The sequence below is a fragment of the Gracilinanus agilis genome, chromosome 4 (assembly GCF_016433145.1).
Source record: "Gracilinanus agilis isolate LMUSP501 chromosome 4, AgileGrace, whole genome shotgun sequence".
Lineage (NCBI taxonomy): Eukaryota > Metazoa > Chordata > Mammalia > Didelphimorphia > Didelphidae > Gracilinanus > Gracilinanus agilis.
In genome coordinates this window covers 230,420,945-230,440,609 of record NC_058133.1, presented here as the reverse complement: position 1 = coordinate 230,440,609, position 19,665 = coordinate 230,420,945, and the positions used below count along the sequence as shown (strand labels likewise).

General features: G+C 35.4%; 1 protein-coding gene across 1 annotated transcript in view; it reads left to right on the top strand.

Annotated features, from left to right (window-relative positions):
* The window catches only part of RNF213 (ring finger protein 213), a 203,659-nt gene that overhangs the window by 76,915 nt on the left and 107,079 nt on the right, over window positions 1–19,665 (top strand). The window contains exon 18 of the mRNA XM_044674544.1: window positions 10,594–10,774. Coding sequence (XP_044530479.1) covers window positions 10,594–10,774 — 181 coding nt within the window. The remainder of the gene's footprint in view (window positions 1–10,593; window positions 10,775–19,665) is intronic.

Below are 19,665 nucleotides of genomic sequence, written 5' to 3'. Positions count from 1 at the left end.
AACCACGGGGCAGTCCTGTTTGGTGCAACATAAAAAATACATGCATTCAACAAAACAAATGCATTTAACCCCCCAAAGTTCAATTCAGCACATCTGGCTTGCTCCGGATCTCTTGGAGCGTGTGGTCTCTGTAGGCATCTTTATGATATCTTCTGCGAGGAGTTCACTTTCTGGATTCCAGGAGGCAGCTAATTTCTTACCCTACAATTACTTTAAAATGACTTAAACTATTCATTAAAAAATAATAACAGAGACTTCTAGTTAAGATGGCGGCAGAGTAAGGAGTAGCAGCTTGATCTCTCCTAACCGAAGCAATCAGGACTCCTCAAGGGGACATAAAAACGAATCCAGATGAACGAAGGTACCCCACAACAGGGTGCAGCATTTAAGGTACGTGGAATTGGGGCATTTCCACCCTATAAAGGGGTGAAACAGCTCTCACTAAAACATGAGAGGAAAAAGCCCCTCCCACACCTCCCACACCACGTACAGCACTGAGGCCAGCTCAGAAGAGGTAAAGCAGGTTTGGGGCACCCATTAAGTCACTGGCAGCTCCAGGGCTTGTTCCTGAGATCAGCAAGACTTAGGACCCCAAGAGGCTAAAGATTGCACATGGACTTTCCCCAGTGTCTGTGCGGGTGAAAGCATTGCCCTAGGCACGGACTAGGATCTCGAGCGCAGGCTTGGACCTGGAGTGGGGACCCTGTGCAGACAGGAGCACGGCTGTGGAAGCAGCGCCCTGAGACTGCTGAAGGAGACTCGGGCAGAGGGGCAGACCGGGGAGACCACCAGGAGGCTCGACCCTGAGAACAAAGAGATCTGAAACCTCGAGAGCTTAGAGAGCTTAGACAGACCCTGAGTGTGAGGATAAAGCCCAGAAGGCAATGGGCTAACAATGGCAAGCCAAAATCAGGAAGCTCAGGGGAGAAAGATCATCAGGAAGAAATTTGGAACACTCTTTTACACAGAGAAAATCTAGACAACAGAGGAGGACAAACAAGTAATCATATCCAAACCTTCCGAAAACAATGAAAACTGGTCACAAGCTATTGAAGAGTTCAAGTCTGAGATGTTCAGAAAGATGGAAAAGTTCTGGCAAGAAAATAACAGTTTAAAAGGCAGAATTTCACAATTGGAAAGTGAGGCAAGTCAATTGAAGACCAGAAATGACCAGATTGAAAAGGAAAACCAAAAGATTATAGCCAAAAATCAAAAGATTATAACTGAAAATCAGTCCCTAAAGGCTAGAATTGAGCAATTAGAAGCTAATGATCTCTCAAGACAACAAGAACAAATAAAACAAAGCCAAAAGACTGATAAAATAGTAGGAAACATGAAATATCTCAATGAGAAAGTGACAGACTAAGAAAAAGGGTCTAGAAGAGACAATTAGACAATCATTGGTCTTCCAGAAAAAGCAGAAATTAATAGAAACTTGGACTCCATACTAAAAGAAATTATTCAGCAAAATTGCCCTGAAGTTCTACAACAAGAGAGCAATATAGATATTGAAAGGATCCATAGATCACCCTCTACACTAGACCCAGAAAGGAAGACACTCAGGAATATAATAGCCAAATTCAAGAGCTTCCAAGTAAAAGAAAAAAATCTTACAAGAAGCCAGAAAGAGACAATTCAAATATCAAGGAGCACCAATCAGGATCACACAGGATCTGGCAGCCTCCACGCTAAAAGACCGCAAGGCTTGGAATATGATATTCAGAAAGACAGAGAGCTGGGCCTTCAGCCACAGATCAACTACCCATCGAAACTGACTATATACTACCAGGGGAAAGTATGAGCATTCAACAAAATTGAAGATTTCCAAGTATTTGCACAGAAGAGACCAGGACTAAATGGAAAGTTTGATATCCAACCACAAAAATCAAGAGAAACATGAAAAGATAAACTAGAAACAGAGGGGAAAGAAAGAAAACTCATAATTTTTTAAATTTGCCTCTTTAAGGGCTTCAATAAGATCTAATTATCTGTATTCCTATGTGGAGAAATGCAATGTATAATTCTCTATAGTGAACTCTATTCACTATTATAGTATTCACTATTATAGCAATCAGAAGAATAACTCATAGGAAGAGGGTGGAATACTAAATGGTCTAAGATGACATGGGGGTTGGGAAAGAGGGGGTGAATAGTAGGGGACTCCAAGAGAAACTTGAGTGAATAAGAAAAATAGAATATTCTATTATACACAAAGAGGGCATGGGAAGGGGAGGCGACAAATACTATTATAAGAAGGAGAGGAAGAGAGCATTAAGAGGTAATATTTAAACCTTACTCACAGTGTAATCAACCCTGAGAGGGAAGAGTAGCTATATTATCCATTGGGATAAAAAACTCTTATCTAACCCTACTGAGAAAGTCAGAAGGGATAAACCAAGGGGAGCAGGGAAGTGGGGAGTTCAAAAAAGGGAGGGGAGAAGAAGGGGAAAGGAATTCATTAGGCCTTTAAAAGTAAAAAGAGGGGAATAACAAGGGAGGGGATAGAAAGGGAAGTTAATCAAGGGAGGGGATAAGGGATAACCACTGGTTTAAAAGAAAATAGTTTAAGAAGAAGGGGTGGGAATAGGGAAGGATACAAAAATGTCAGTTAATGCACAACTGATAATTGTAACTCTGAATGTGAGTGGGATGAACTTACTCATAAAACGGAAGCAAATAGCAGAGTGCATTAGAAACCAAAATCCTACCATATGTTGTCTACAAGAAACACATATGAGTCGCGAGGACATACACAAGTTTAAGGTTAAGGCCTTGAGCAAAATCTTTTGGGCGTCAAATGAAAAAAGAAGGTAGGAGTGGCTGTTATGATTTTTGACAATGCCAAAGTAAAAATAGATATGATTAAAAAAGACAGGCAAGGTCATTACATCCTGATTAAATGCAGTATAAACAATGAGGAAATAACACTGCTCAATATGTGTGCACCAAGTGGTATAGCATCCAAATTCATTAAGGAGAAACTGGCAGAGCTCAAGAAGGAAATAGATAGTAAAACCATAATAGTGGGAGATCTAAATATTCCTCTTTCAGATCTATATAAATCAAAGCAAAAAATAAATAAGAAAGAGATAAGAGAGGTGAATTAAGTCCTAGAAAAATTAGATTTAATTGATACGTGGAGAAAAATAAATAGGGACGAAAAGGAATACACCCTCTTTTCAGCTGCACATGGTACATTCACAAAGATTGACCATGTAATAGGGCATAGAAATATAGCAAACAAATGCAAAGGAGCATATATAGTAAATGTAACCTTCTCAGATCATAATGCAATAAAAATAATAATTAGTAAGGGCATCTGGACAGGCAAATCAAAAACCAATTGGAAATTAAACAATATGATTCTCCAAAACCAATTTGTCAAAGAAGAAATCATAGAAACAATCAACAATTTCATTGAAGATAGTGACAATGATGAGACATCCTACCAAACTCTGTGGGATGCAGCCAAGGCAGTGCTCAGGGGGAAATTTATATCCTTGAGTGCATATATTAACAAATTAAGGAGGGCAGACATTAATTAATTGGACATGCAACTCAAAAAATTAGAAAGCGAGCAAATTAAAAATCCCCAGATAAACTAAATTAGAAATACTAAAAATTAAGGGAGAAATTAATAAAATCGAAAGTAAAAGAACTATTGAATTAATAAATAAGACTAGAAGCTGGTATTTTGAAAAAACAGATAAAATAGACAAAGTCCTGGTCAATCTAATTAAAAAAAAGGAAAGAAAACCAAATTGACAGTATCAAAGATGAAAAGGAAGACCTCAACTCTAATGAAGGGGAAATTGACACAATCATTAAAAACTATTTCACCCAATTATATGGCAACAAATATAACAATTTAGGAGATATGTATGAATATTTACAAAAGTATAAATTGCCTAGATTAACAGCAGAAGAAATAGAATACCTAAATAATCCCATATCAGAAATAGAAATTGAACAAGCCATCAAAGAACTCCCTAAGAAAAAATCGCCAGGGCCTGATGGATTCACAAGTGAATTCTATCAGACATTCAAAGAGCAACTAATCCCAATACTATACAAATTATTTGATATGATAAGCAAAGAAGGAATCCTACCAAATTCCTTTTATGACACAAATATGGTACTGATTCCAAAGGCAGGTAGACCCAAAACAGAGAAAGAAAACTATAGACCAATCTCCCTAATGAACATAGATGCAAAAATCTTAAATAGAATACTAGCAAAGAGACTCCAGCAAGTAATTAAGAAGATCATCCACCATGATCAGGTGGGATTTATACTAGGAATTCAAGGTTGGTTCAACATTAGGAAAACCATCCACATAATTGACCATATCAACAGTCTAACAAAAACCACATGATTATCTCAATAGATGCTGAAAAAGCCTTTGACAAAATACAGCATCCATTCCTATTGAAAACACTGAAAAGTATAGGAATAGAAGGACCCTTCCTAAAAATAATAAACATGATATACCTAAAACCATCAACAAGCATTATATGCAATCGGAATAAATTAGAAGCCTTCCCAATACGATCAGGAGTGAAACAAGGATTCAACATAGTACTAGAAACACTAGCACTAGCAGTAGCAATTAGAGAAGAAAAAGAAATTGAAGGTATCAAAATAGGCAATGAGGAGATTATGCTATCACTCTTTTCAGATGATATGATGGTCTACTTAAAAAACCTAGAGAATCAACTAAGAAGCTTGTAGAAATAATCAACAACTTTAGCAAAGTGGCAGGATACAAAATAAATGCACATAAATCATCAGCATTTCCATATATTTCCAACACATTAGAGCAGCAAGAGGTAGAAAGAGAAACACCATTTAAAATCACCCTAGACAATATAAAATACTTAGGAATCTATCTACCAAAACAAACACAGCAATTATACGAAAACAACTACAAAACACTTTCCAAAAAAATAAAACTGGAGTTCAACGATTGGAAAGCCATTAATTGTTCATGGGTAGGGTGAGCTAACATAATAAAAATGAACATTCTACCCAAATTAATTTACCTATTTAGCACCATACCTATCAAATTACCAAAAAACTTCTTTACTAAATTAGGAAAAACTATAACAAAGTTCATTTGGAATAACAAAAGATCAAGAATATCAAGGGAAATAATGAAAAAAAAAATGTGAAGGAAGGGGGCCTAGCAGTACCAGATATTAAACTATAAGCAGCAGTCATCAAAACAATATGGTACTGGCTAAGAGATAGAAGGGAGGATCAGACTTGGGGTTAATGACATCAGCAAGACAGTGTATGATAAACCCAAAGAGCCCAACTTTTGGGACATGAATCCACTATTTGACAAAAACTGCTGGGAAACTTGGAAAACAATATGGGAGAGATTAGGTTTAGATCAACATCTCACACCCTACACCAAGATAAATTCAGAATGAATGAATGAATGATCCGAATATAAAGAGAGAAAGTATAAATAAGTTAAGTGAACACAAAATAGTATGCCTGTCATATCTCTGGGAAAGGAAAGATTTTAAAACCAAGCAATGGGGGCAGCTGGGTAGCTCAGTGGAGTGAGAGTCAGGCCTAGAGACAGGAGGTCCTAGGTTCAAACCCGGCCTCACCCACTTCCCAGCTGTGTGACCCTGGGCAAGTCACTTGACCCCCATTGCCCACCCTTACCAATCTTCCACCTATGAGACAATACACCGAAGTACAAGGGTTTATTAAAAAAAAAATCCTAAGAAAAAAAAACAAGCAAGAGTTAGAGAAAATTACAAAATGTAAATTAAATGGTTTTGATTATATTAAGCTAAAAAGCTTTTGTACAAATAAGAACAATGTAGTCAAAATCATAAGGGAAACAACAAATTGGGAAAAAAATCTTTGTAACAGAAAACTCTGACAGGGGTCTAATTACTCAAATATACAAGTAGTTAAATCAATTGTATAAAAAATTAAGCCATTCCCCAATTGAAAAATGGGCAAGAGACATGAATAGGCAATTTTTTAGGTAAAGAAATCAAAAGTATTAATAAGCACATGAGAAGGTGTTCTAAATCTCTAATAATTAGAGAAATGCTAGAGAAATGCAAATCAAAACAATTGAGGTATCACCTCACACCTAGCAGATTGGCTAAAATGAAAGAAGGGGAGAGTAATGAATGCTGGAGGGGATGTGGCAAAATTGGGACATTAATGCATTGCTGGTGGAGTTGTGAAGTGATCCAACCATTCTGGTTGGTAATTTGGAACTATGCTCAAAGGGTTATAAAAGAATGCCTGCCCTTTGATCCAGCCATACCATTGTTCGGTTTGTACCCCAAAGAGATCATAGATAAACAGACTTGTATGAAAATATTTATAGCTGCGCTTTTTGTGGTGGCAAAGAACTGGAAAAGGAGGGTATGTCCTTCAATTGGGGAATGGCTGAACAAATTGTGCTATATGCTGGTGATGGAATGCTATTGTGCTAAAAGGAATAATAAAGTAGAAGAGTTCCAGGTGAACAGGAAAGACCTCCAGGAACTGATGCAGAGTGAAAGGAGCAGAGCCAGAAGAACAATGTACACAGAGACTGACATAGACTTCCGAACTAGCAGCAATGCAATGACACAAGATAGCTCTGAGGGATTCATGGTAAAGAACGCTACCCACATTCAGAGGAAGGACTGCAGGAGAGGAAACATATAAGAAAAACAAATGCTTGAACGCATGTTTTGAGGTGGACATGATCGGGGATGTAGACTCCAAACTACCACTCCAATGCAACTATCAACAGTTTGGAAATAGGTTTTGATCAATGAGACATGATAAAACCAGTGGAAATGTGCGTCACCCATGGGTGGGGGAGTGCGGGGGTTAAAGGGGAAAGTAGGAGCATGAATCATGTAACCAAGTTAAAAAATGATTATTAGTCAATTTTTAAAAAATATTAAAAAATTAAAAAATAACATTCCCCCCTGAGGAGGATATAAAGAAACATAGAAATCACGCAGGAACATATGGCTGTTTTGTGTGTTTCAAAATTAGTATCTAATATTCTAAGTATTACATTTTAGTAATAATAATATCTTATGATAAAAAAAAAAAGCTAGAGCAAAAAGCCGCCTTTCTCAGCCCTGCACTCAGGAAAAAGAGAGAGGAAGTACTTAAAGCAAAAGATATATGTAACATGACCATGCAATATGGTAGAGAGATCAAAAGGAATTCTGTAAAATGTAGTTCACAAAATTTCAAGATTTTCTACCTATATAGGTATGAAGCATATGAATCATTGCCAAATAAATCAATAAAAAAATCACAAAAATCTAAGTTAGGTAACTACTCGATGAAATCTAAAATATCCAAAACCAAATCTGATATGTAAAAAAAAATCCTAAGTAAGGAGAAATAAAATTATAACAGGTCCTGATCAAAGTAATTTGTGTCTGAAAAGCCTATAATAGTAATCATGCATTTAACCACTCATCAGCCAGGAGTATAGTAAATTGCCACTGTATGAAAGATAGAAAAGGGACTAGATTTTCATAGCAAATGGGAAGAATTATTCCCTAGTCTTATCTTTCCTCATCACTCAGGGATAGGGGAGCCAGAACAGCCAATTGTGAAGTACAAGGCGTGTGATACAAGGAGTCCTGTGTCTTAGCATATGTCAAGCACCACAACCTCGAGCCTCATACATGGTTCAAGTCCTTTCTTATTGGAGCAGAATCTCATCCATCCAACACAATTGGTTTCTCTTTTGATCTGTGTGCTCTTTTGGCACTATTCAGGTTAAGTCTATGCTTCCTAGGCATTTCACTTCCTATTATTGCACATAAGTCTTTCTAGGTTTTCTTTATTGTTTTACATAATGATTACTGCACTCAATGGAATTGCCTATGAAAATTCAGCAAAATTTAAAAATCAACTTGGTACTACTAATGACTTCGTACCCCCAAAGAGATAAAAAAAAAGGTGGCCAAAAATATTTATATCTGTACTTTATGCATCGGCAAGAATTTGCCTAATGAGAGAGCGACCTCCATTGGGGGAATGACTGAAGAAATTGTGGTATATGATGGTGATGGAATACTATTGTTCCATAAGTAATGATGAACTGCTTAATTTCTATATGAACTGGAAAGAACTCCATGAACTGATGGGGTTTGAAATGAGCAGAACCAAGAGAACATTGTACACAGAAAGTGAAACATTGTGGGATGATCAAATGTAATAGACTCTGCTACTAATAGCAATGAAAATTCTAGTGTTGAATTGAAAAAAATGCTATCCACAGCTAGAGAAAGAACTATGGGAGTAGAAATGCAGAAGAAAAACATGAGTTATTACTTGGTTATATGAGTATATTATTTCTGGTTGTGGTTTTTAAAAGATTACTCTATTAGAAATATTAATAATATGTAAATAGATTTTGAGTAATAAGTCACATATAAACCAGTGAAATTGCTTGTAAGCTCCCGGAGGAAGGAGGAAAGAGTGGAAGGAGAGAACATGAATAATGTAGCCATTGAAAAAATTATAAAAATATTAAATTATAAAATAATATGGATATAAAAAATAAAATAGGGAATAGCTGGGTAGCTTAGTGATTTGAGAGCCAGGCACAGAGCTGGGAGGTCCTGGGTTCAAATTTGGCCTCAGACACTTCCTAACTATGTTACCCTGGGCAAGTCACTTAACTTCCATTGCCTAGCCCTTACCATTCTTCTGCCTTTGAACCAATACACAATATGGATTCTAAGAAGGAAGGCAAAGTTTTAAAATAATAAAATAAAGTGAAATAAAAAATCAGCATAGTATACCATTTAATCCATTCATGTTCGATTATCCTCCATTCTCTGTTTAGTCTTCGGGCCATGTGATAATGGATATCTAAAGATTGTCATATGGCTAATTAAATATTTTTATTGATAGCTTTTGTAATATTTCATTACATTTTCTTCCCTCTTCTACCTATCATACTACTCCTTTAAAAATGTTGTAAAAGCAGGAGAAAATCAGTTCAGTAAAATCCATGAATAGCTATACAATTTCTGAAATATGTGTAATATTTCACCTGAGTTGTTTACCATGAGTGCAAATAAGGAAGGGAGATACATTTTCATCAATATTTATATCTAAAAGCTTTGCTAGGCTTCAATTTTGTTATGACATTGGTATACTTGCTATAGTCCTTGAACATATGATTTTCCTACTTCTATTTGCTTTACTTTAATGTTCAATATGTCTTCTCATGTTTCTTTGAATTCTTATTTGATGGTTTTTGTATTAGAAGAATCTTTTACTTAATTTGTGTATTAAAATTTATTTACCTTTTTGGTAGTCACTTACTTTGTTTCCAGTTTTTTGTTAATACAAAATGGATTAGGAGTATTTTTAAAAATTCTTGTTTTTTTTTTACCAATTACATATAATAACAAATGTCCCCATTAGTTTTTCTAAGTTATATAATCAAAATTATCTCCCTCCCTCTCTTCTCTTCTCCTTCCTTCTACTGGCGTGTGATTCGATCTGGGGAATATATTTATTATCATGCAAAGCATATTTCCATATTATTTATTTTTGTAAGTGAGTAATCTTATAAAACCAAAACCCCACAACGTAAACTCCTCCTCTCCCCCCCACCCCCAACTAAACAAGTGAAAAATCATATATTTTCATATACATTCTGGATCCAACAGTTCTTTCTTTGGGGTAGATTTTTTGTTTATAAGTCCCTAAGAACTATAGGCTTATTTTTTTTAATGAGGACATAGAAATGGAGTTTCTGGGAATTTATTCTCTTTGTAAAATGTACAATTCCAAATTGTTTTCCAGAATAGTTGACAAATTCACAGTTCTTAAAAAAAAATTTTTTTTTATGATTTTCAATGTAGACCCCTTTTTTGACTTTTAAAATAAGAATATTGTTTTATAGTAATAAACGGACATTTTCAAAAATTTTAAGACAATTAAACAAATTTGGAAAGGAGAGTGGTGGAATAAGAGACAGAAAATTGGAAAAAATTAATATTTTTATTTTAAAGCATCATTTACAGATTTAAAGTCATATATTCATATATAGTCATAACAGTAGCTTGTTCATTTAGATGATCCTATTTAATAAAGTAAGTATGTTGAAATAAAACCTTTAAATTTTGTTTTAGAATTTCATATGCTTCCTTCCCCCAATTCTTTTTTTTAATGGAAGATAAGAGATAAATGTACTTGAAATGATTAATTTTCTCAAAAATGTTGTGTGTGTGTGTCCCAAAACCTCTAGTAATTAGAAGAAGGTAAGGAGACAGGAAGCATCTATGAATAAGTTTTAAAAATCCAAATTTTACTTATGTTATCCATTATTGGCTATGTTTTTTCTTTTTGTTTTGGACTTCTGAATTTGCTTTAAGTTATTAACCACTTTACTGGAGGTATTTCTATTTAAGTATTCTATTTCCTCTTTTGTTAATTTGGGCAATGTGTGTTTTTAAAATATTCATCTATTCCATCTAAATTGTCATTTATTGTCATAATTGGGCAGAATAGTTATTGGGGGTGTTTTTAAAATATCTTTTGTTTTTCCTTCTCTCTCTTTTTTTTTTTCTTTTGTAGTCTCAGACCAGTATCTTCGATCTGTTAAATTCTCATAACCTCAGGAAATTTGGGACTCTTGTTTCTGCGATCATCACTAAGTCCTGGCCAGAAAAGAATGGGAAAAAAGTGGATGATTTGGCTGATGTTTTGCAACACCTGCTCACCTGGACAGATATCAAACATCTCTTTAATTTATATGGTATGTTCTTAACATGTGCTTTGGGTTTGATATTCTCTTGACTATGAGAGGAAAAAATCTTGACCTAATCTATTTACTTGGTATAGGTAGGTGTAATAATTAACAGAACCCATAACCAATATTTGATAGAGGGCGGAGAGAGAGTCTTGAGAGGTGAGACTCTCTTCTAGCTCTCCCTTCACACCAAATATACACTGGGAGATTTTGAGGGGAGGGTTACCCCAAAACTGGGTGACCTGGATGGTTGTGCCACCCCACAGGAGTTGGGGCGAGGCTTCCCTACAAGATCTGGTATGTGGTACCCCAATCTGATTCTGTATGAGGGTGGGATTCACACAAGCCTCCCTGGAGGTTAGTCAACTTCACAGCTGGTGGTCTGGCTCCAAGATGGAGGCAGGACCAAGCTGTGGTTCCTCTCTCTCTCAGGAACTCTGGAGCACTATCTGACTGATAAATGGCTTTTATTAATCACAATTTAGGGGTTGGTGAAAGGGGTGAAGGGCAGAGGGATTTTGGGGTGCCCTCTTCTCTATTTCTATAGGGTTCCTCACAATCCCCCTCCCATGCTTCTCTCTCCCACCCCTCCCCCTTCTGTTTTTATTTCTATCCTTTTCTATAATTGTATCAGTAAGGTATGGTAATGGGGGAAGGATACTGAGAGATTGCTGTCAAAATGGTGTCCAAACACTTAGCTGACTTGACCTTTGAAGTGTTGATGGGTAAGAAGTGATGGGATTCTTTTGAGCAGGGAATTGGGGTATCGATGTCCAAAGAAAGATCTTCAGGAAGCCCTCAGGACTGGATCCGAGCTGGGATGTCCTCCACTGCTGGAACCCTTCTCTTCCTCCTATCTCCTATCTCCGGACAATCTCCCAGAATTCCCCTTAGTCTCAACTGTTGGTAACTTGTCACCAACTGTCATCCACTCCTCCTCTGGCTCATCCTCCTTGCACAAAACTCATCCTTATATGGGGTTGATCTTTGATATCGAGAAGGCAGATTAACAAACATTTATTAATTGCTTATCGTGTCCCAGGCACTCTATAAAGTGCTGAGTAGAAAGAAAGGCAAAAACATGAACCCTCTTTTTAAGGAATAGATTCTTTTTTTTTTTTTTTAAGATATTTTATTTTTCCAATTACTTATAATAACTATTTTTAGCATATATTTTCCAATATTATAAAATCCAAATTAATTCCCTCCTATAGGTGGTAAGCAATTTTATTTGGGTTATAGATGTGTCATTATGTAAAACATACTTCAATATTATTTATCATTATAAGAGATAAAAGAATATTTATAGAGAGCCAGCTTTATATACTGACAGGGTTTTGAATGACCTAAAGTGTCGTTGGATGTTAAGGTGAAAAGAATGGGAGCAACGGCCTATAGTTAGATCAAAGTTACTCTAAATTGCCATGGAGTCATGAGTTTATTACATACAGATTTCAAGACTCATCTTACACAAAGGATACAAAGAAGCTTTCCAGTTGTGCTGAAATTACAAATTAGGTCATTTCAAATCACAAAGGAGCTCCAGTTACTTCAAGGTAAAGATAAACCTAGAATAGAACAAGGTCCAAGGCTGAATTTTAGCCACCTTATTATCAGAAAACTAATTCTGGGAATAGTTACTATATTCTAAAGATATTCTAAATGAATTGAGTCTTGTACTTTATCAGGAGGACTGCACCTGGATGGATGAAGTCTTGTCAACTTTTACTAGTTCTGACCTAAGCTGTCTAGATGCAGTTTCAGAGCTTAATTTTCTGCTTTTCTGTCTTTGAGAGAAACTGTTAACCTCTTAACTGCTGGCTTGCTAAGAAGTTAAACTTAACAATAAAGTGTGATGCTTTCCAATAAGAAAAGGTGTGGATCATAAAAGGAATCAAAGAATGGAGTTTTAGATTTTTATCTTATATAGCCTATCCTGGCTGGCTTTGATTTGCAGAGTAGAAAGGTCAATGCATGGCCTTGCCAAACTGTTTTTGATGGGGTTCAGTTAAAATATCTATTACAGACTCTTTATTTCTCTCAATGACTTCCAATTATAAAATGAGCCTCTGGGAGGCGTCAATTTGTTTTGGATTAACCAACCTGCTGGTACCCCAGCTTTTCAGGGCTTAGGTTACCAGGACCAATCACAAAGGCTGACTCAACCTGGAATGATCAGGTAGGGAATCCAGAAGAAAGGCCCTATTCATGACCCTATTTTTCTGATTGGCATTCCATAAATATTTATATAAAACCCAAATCCCTAAGTAAAAACGTAAATAAACTAATGTGAAAAATAGTATACTTTGATCTGCATTTCAATTCCAATAATTTTATCTTTAGAGATGGATGACATTCTTTATTGTGAAGATGGGATTAACTCTCCCAGGTCTATTTTTAGATTTAAATAACAGAAGTGTATACACTAATGATGGACATCCCCTCAATGTCCAATTCTTTAGAATTCTGTTTCACTTTAGATGATCAGTTTTATTTCCAATTTAGTCTTTAATTAGGTATTAGGGATTTAATTTTTTTCTTTTTCTAGTGTTTTTAGTTGCATGCCCAATTTGTTTATCTGCCTTTTCTTTTATTTATTTTATTGTTGTAACCATTTATAGAGATATAAAATTTTCCCCAAAGTATTTTTTTGGCTATCTTATAAATTTGTTATGTTGTTTCCTAATTTTTATTCTCTTTAATAATTATTGTTGTTTTTATTGAGTATTTCTATAATTTGTTCTTTGACCCACCCCTTTTTTGAATTAGATTAGTTTCCAATTAATTGTTGATTTTTCTTTCCATGGACCCTTATTGAATATAATTTTATTACATCATCACCTGAAAAGCATGTCTTTATTTTTTGTGCTTTTTTTCCTGCATTTGGTTGTAAAGTTTTTTTGTCCTAATTCATGGTCATTGTTTGTGTAGGTGCCAGATCCTTCTGCCTAGAAAGTATAATCCTTTCTTTTCCCATTCATTTTCCTAGAGATATCTACTAAATCATACTTTTATCAGATTTCCTTCACTTTCCTTCACTTTTTTCTTATTTATTTTTTTAGGTTGATTTATCTAGATCTGATTGAGGAAAGTTTAGGGTCCTCCACTAGGGTAATTTTATTGCCTATTTCCTCCTAAAGCTCATTTAATTTCTCCCTTAAGAATTCTGAGACCATATCCTTTGGTATATATATGTTTAATATTGATATTACTTTGTTGTCTATTGTATTTTTATCAAGATGAAATATCCTTTCTTACCTTATTTCATTTTGTAATCTTTTTTATGAAAAATATAAAATGTAAATATATAATATAAAAATTATAAAATTTACAAAAATCTATTTTATAATCTATTTTTTGCTTTAGCTTTGTCTGACATCATGAGTACTACTTCTTTTTTTTTTTTTTTTTTTTTTTTTTAACTTTAGCTTAACTACAATAAATTCTTCTCTTCCCTGTGTGTTTCTCTGCCTTAGATGTATTTCTTGTACAGAACATGTCACAGGATTCTGGTTTTCAATCCGCTGATGTCAGGTTCCATTTTATAGGTGAATTCATTCTGTTACTACCTGTGTATCCCCCCATCTTATTTTCCCTTTTGATCTTACTCTTTCTGTCTCCACAAATGTTTTGCTTTTTAACAATTCTCCTACTTTCACCTCTCTTCTATTAAACCCCCTCTCCTGATGTCTTATTTCCTTCCTACTTTTCTATGGGATTCCACGCTCAAATTATTAAAGTTGTTACTCCCTTTTTGAATGAATTCCCATAAGAGTAAGATTAAAGCATTACCTCTCACCCTATCATCCTTCCCTAACCTGTAAGTTTTTTCACACTTCTTTAGATGAGGTAATTCACCTTATTTTATCTCTCCCTTCCCATTTCTTTCCCTGCAGTCCTCTTTTTCACCCCTTAATTTTTTTCATCATGTCATCCTCATCAACTTATTCCTGTAATATTTGTTTCTATTAATTCTTTTTAATTGTTCTAATACTGAAAAGAATTTTAAGACTTACAAATATGTTTTCCATGCAGAAACATTTTGACCTTACTAAATCCCTTAAATTTTCTCCTTGTTTACATTTTTATGCTTCTCTTGAATCTTGTATTTGAGTATCAGATTTTCTTTTTAGGTCTGGTCTCTTTTAGTTAGGATAAAATCTTCTATTTTATTAAATGATTATTTTTTTCTTCCCTGAAAGAACATACTCATTTTTGCTGGGTAGATGATTTAATTTTAAACCTAGTTCCTTTGCCTTTGCCTTCTATATTATCATTCCAAGCTTTCAAATCTTTTAATGTGGAGTTGGTATATCCTGTATATTCCTGACTGGATATATGATATTTGAATTGTTCAGTTCTACCTCTTGCAAATTTTCTCCTAAGCCAGGGTTTTCTGGGAATTATCATTTTGGGCTTTATTTTAGGAGGTGATCACTGGATTCTTTCAATTTTTACTTCATCCTCTTGTTCAAGAATATCCACGTAGTTTTCTTTGATATTTTCTTGTAATATGATTTCTAAGTTTTTTTAAAATAATGACTTTTAGGTAGTCTAATAATTTTTAAACTGTAACTCCTCCATCTATTTTTCAAATCATTTTTTAAATGAGATACTTCATGGTTTTTTCCCCCTATTTTTTCATTCTTTTGATTTTGTCTTATTCTTTCTTGATGTCTTGTGGAGCTTCTCCTTTCTCAACTCTTAATTTAAAAGTAATTATTTTCTTTTGTGACTTTTTGAATCTCCTTTTCCATTTTGTCAATTCTGCTTTTTTAAGGCACTCTTTGAAACTCTTTTCTTCATCGGATTTATTTAGCTCTTTTTCTATTTGGCCAGGTCTGATTTACATTGCTTTCATTTTGCTTCCCCACTTTTCCTCTGCCTCTCATATTCAGTTTTTGAAAACTTTTTTGAGCTCCTACAAAGCCTGAAACCAATTCCTATTTTTCCTTGAAATTTGTTTGTAGCTTCTTTGATCTCAATAGCTCCTTATGAATCTGTTCCTTGTTATTTGTATAAATAATTTTCTGTGGTTAAGTTTTTTTTTTTAAGGTTTTCTCCTTTTCCTATCCTTTTTCTCAGTTTTTATCTTTATCTTAAATGTGGTCTCTGTTCTCATAGTAGAGAGAGCATGCTTTTAAATTTCAGTTTTTCCTTGCTGTTACCCTTACATCCATCCACCCATTCATTTATCTATCTATCTATCTATCTATCTATCTATCTATCTATCTATCTATTTTTAGGGCCNTATCTATCTATCTATCTATCTATCTATCTATCTATCTATCTATCTATCTATTTTTAGGGCCCTTACCTAAGGGTTACCTAAGTCATCCCCAGAGACTGCTAGTTTCTTACAGAGCTCAGAACACTGTTAACTACCTTGTGATAGGGCTCAGGGTCCAAACTCAGGCTTGAGCAGACGCTCTAAGCTCTACTCTGCGTTTACACAGACTAGGTTGTTTGCTGACTGGCCCTCGAACCTCACATTGGCTTTAGGCAGGAACTTCAGATTTCATTCTTGGCTTATATGAACCATGGGCACTGAGGATTGTCTTTAATTGAGGTTTGGGGCCTCATTACAAGTTTTAACAGGGGCTCTGGGCTTCATTCTGTTGATTGTGTTTGATCAGGGTTTAGGATTTCACTGTAGGCTTGCACTAGGGCTTGGAACTTCAAGCATGTATGTGAGGTGCACTACTGTTGGCTTCGATAGGGGCTGAGGGTCTTGAAATTGGCTTGGACCTTGTCATCATGAGATGAGATGGCTTGTTATTGGTTCATGCCTGTATCCTTGGTCTGTCCTTGCTGTTGGCTATGATGCTTTGCTGTAAGCAATGCTTCCATTTTTCCCTAGTGAGCCATCCCCTTCTGCCTACTTTTCAAGTTGTTTTCTGCAGGACCATGGCTTTACTCCGTCCCTTTGTTGGTTCTGTCTCTCCTATCTTTGTTTTCAAGTATAATTTTAAGGTTGTTTGGAGAAGATTCTCAGGGAGATCTGAACATTCTATACTTCTTCCTTTTTCTTTTGTCTTCGCTTCTTAAGGAGCTTATGTAATAGGGGAGACAACTCATAAAAATTTGATGAGATATCTATATTGTAAGTGGAAAGTTATCTTGGACGGGTTATGAAAGGCTATGTTATAAAAGGGTTTCTACGGAAGATGAAATTTATGTTTAATCTTGAAGGAAGCCAAGGGGTAGAAGAACACTTCTTCATAGAAGACAGTTACTAAAAAAACCTTAAGGTGGGAGTGTCATATTTGAAGAACAGTAAAGAGACCAATGTATTTTCTTTTTCAAATATATGAAAGGGAATAAAAGTAAGAATTATGGAAAGGTTTAAAGAGGCTAGGTTGTAAAAAGATTTTAAGGCAGAGGAAAGGTGGAAGACTTGCAGGAAGTATGTTGAGCTCTGGCCCCAAAACTCATCCAAGTGGATTAAAAAAATGTCCCAGATCAAAATCAGGTTAGGAAATCTAAAGGGGTAGACGACCCCTCATATCTGCGCATCACCGGGGCCCAGCTGCGCCCCCCCTCCCCCAATTAGGAAACAGATAGACAAGTCTGATGTTGGGGATTGAGGCCTGGTCAGTGCCACAATGTGCAGAGCATTCCAGCACTAGAAATGCTATACACTAGATCAAAAAGAGGTTTCATTTTCAGCATCATTGTTCATTTGTGCTCAATTCTTTATGACTCCATGGATCATTATGTCTATGGAGTTTTCTTGGAAAAATATTGTTGGAGTAGTTTGCTATTTCCTTCTCCAGCTTATATTTACAGATGAACATACTTAGGCAAAAAAATGTTAAAGTGATTTGCCCAGGGTCACATATTCCAAATTTGAAATCAAATCTTTGTACTCCATGCCTAATGTTTGATCTCCTGAACCATTGACCTGCCTCCTAGATTCAATATAGAGTGGCCTAAAATTGGGAAGGTACCGTTTCTTCCTGCAAGATATAACAGCTCACTACATAGTTCCAAATCTGAGTTTTTTGAGGAAGGGTTCTTTGCCTGTCTTTCTTGCCCACTTTGAAGCCTACATGGTAATAGGAGAGAAGGAATATCATGTGAAATGGGAAACTACCATTCTGTTGCTCTGAACCAGCAGGGCTTTCCAACTTGCTTATAGTAAATGAATATATTAGCAGTTCACCTTAAATCCATGTGGGGAAATCCACAGGCTTTTGCTTAGACAAAACCCATGACAGGAATTTGGAGAGCCCAGAAAGTTTAATAAGCATAAGTTGTTCTCATGAAGATTTTATACATGTGGATGAAATAGAGGAAGCACTCACCTGAACTCTCAACATTCCTTTCTTTTCTAAAGAATTTAAAAATAATGCTTCAAATCAAATTTTGGGGTGGTAGAGCCAACAGAAGATCAGATATAGATGTTCTTCCAGCTTCAAGATGACTTTGGAGGTTAGAGAAATGTGACTTGGAAGTGAAGGCTGATTTGAAATCTCCATGGCCCAAACCCTATTGGTGGAATTAGATGGTGACAACAGAAGTTGTAGCAGCTTCAGGAGTTCTCATGCCAGGTATAGTAAGGGGAGCTGGCAAATGATCAGAAAGAGATTGCAGGGAGCGCTTGTGATCAGATGTTGTTTGACAACTCCAGTGCTTTTACCCATTTCTGCTTCATAGTTCAAGATTAGAAATAGTCAGTAGATTATGGAAGCCATGAGGGGACAATATTTCTTTTAGTCATAAAGGAATAAGGCTCCCTGACTAACAGTGCAGTCCTGAAAGATCAAGGATGCTTCCTGGTCAAGGACTAGAGTGTAGACTGGAAGAGCAGTGACTATACCTCTCTCCAGAATTACATTATATTGAAAGCAACGAAAATTTCCTAGCCTTTATAACTATCTGAAAACAGCAATTTAAATTAATCCTGAAACTTGAGACCCCATCAAGCTGTGATATCATTTTCAAAATCTGTAATAAAGTTATAAAGAGGAAAAAATTAAATAAATTAAAAGAAGTAATAATGAAGACAATTAACAACTTAAAAGAGGTATAAAACACTGAAGAAAATAATACCTTAAAAAATAAAATTGTCCAAAGGGGACCAAAATTCACTGACGATAGTATTCCTTAAAAAGTAGAATTGATGTTGGGGTAGAGCCAAGACTATGGAGAAAGTACATAGACCTACATGATCTTCCCGAAATTACACTCCAACCAACTACAATATAATTCCTCAAAATAAATTCTGGAGTAGAATAACCCATCAAAGGATAGAATTGAAATAGTTTGTCAGTCCAAACAATTTAGTAGACTTGGCAGAAAAGATCTATTGTATTTTGGTGGAAGTGGAACACAAAGCAGTATGCCAAGACAGGCCCCACGCCTAGTCTTATTTATTAATTCAGTAGTTCTTTTACTTTCGATTTTATTAATTTCTCCCTTGATTTTTAGTAATTCTAATTTAGTTTCCATCTGGGGATTTTTAATTTGTTCGCTTTCTAATTTTTTGAGTTGCATGCCCAATTCATTAATCTCTGCCCTCCTTAATTTGTTAATATATGCACTCAAGGATATAAATTTCCCCCTGACTACTGCCTTGGCTGCATCCCACATAGTTTGGTAGGATGTCTCATCATTGTCATTGTCTTCAATGAAATTATTGATTGTTTCTATGATTCCTTCTTTGACAAATTGGTTTTGGAGAATCATATTATTTAATTTACAATTGGTTTTTTATTTTCCTGTCCAGGTGCCCTTACTAATTATTTTTTTTATTGCATTATGATCTGAGAAGGTTACATTTATTATTTCTGCTCGTTTGCATTTGTTTGCAATGATTCTATGCCCTATAACATGGTCAATCTTTGTGAATGTGCCATGTGCAGCTGAAAAGAAGGTGTATTCCTTTTTGTCCC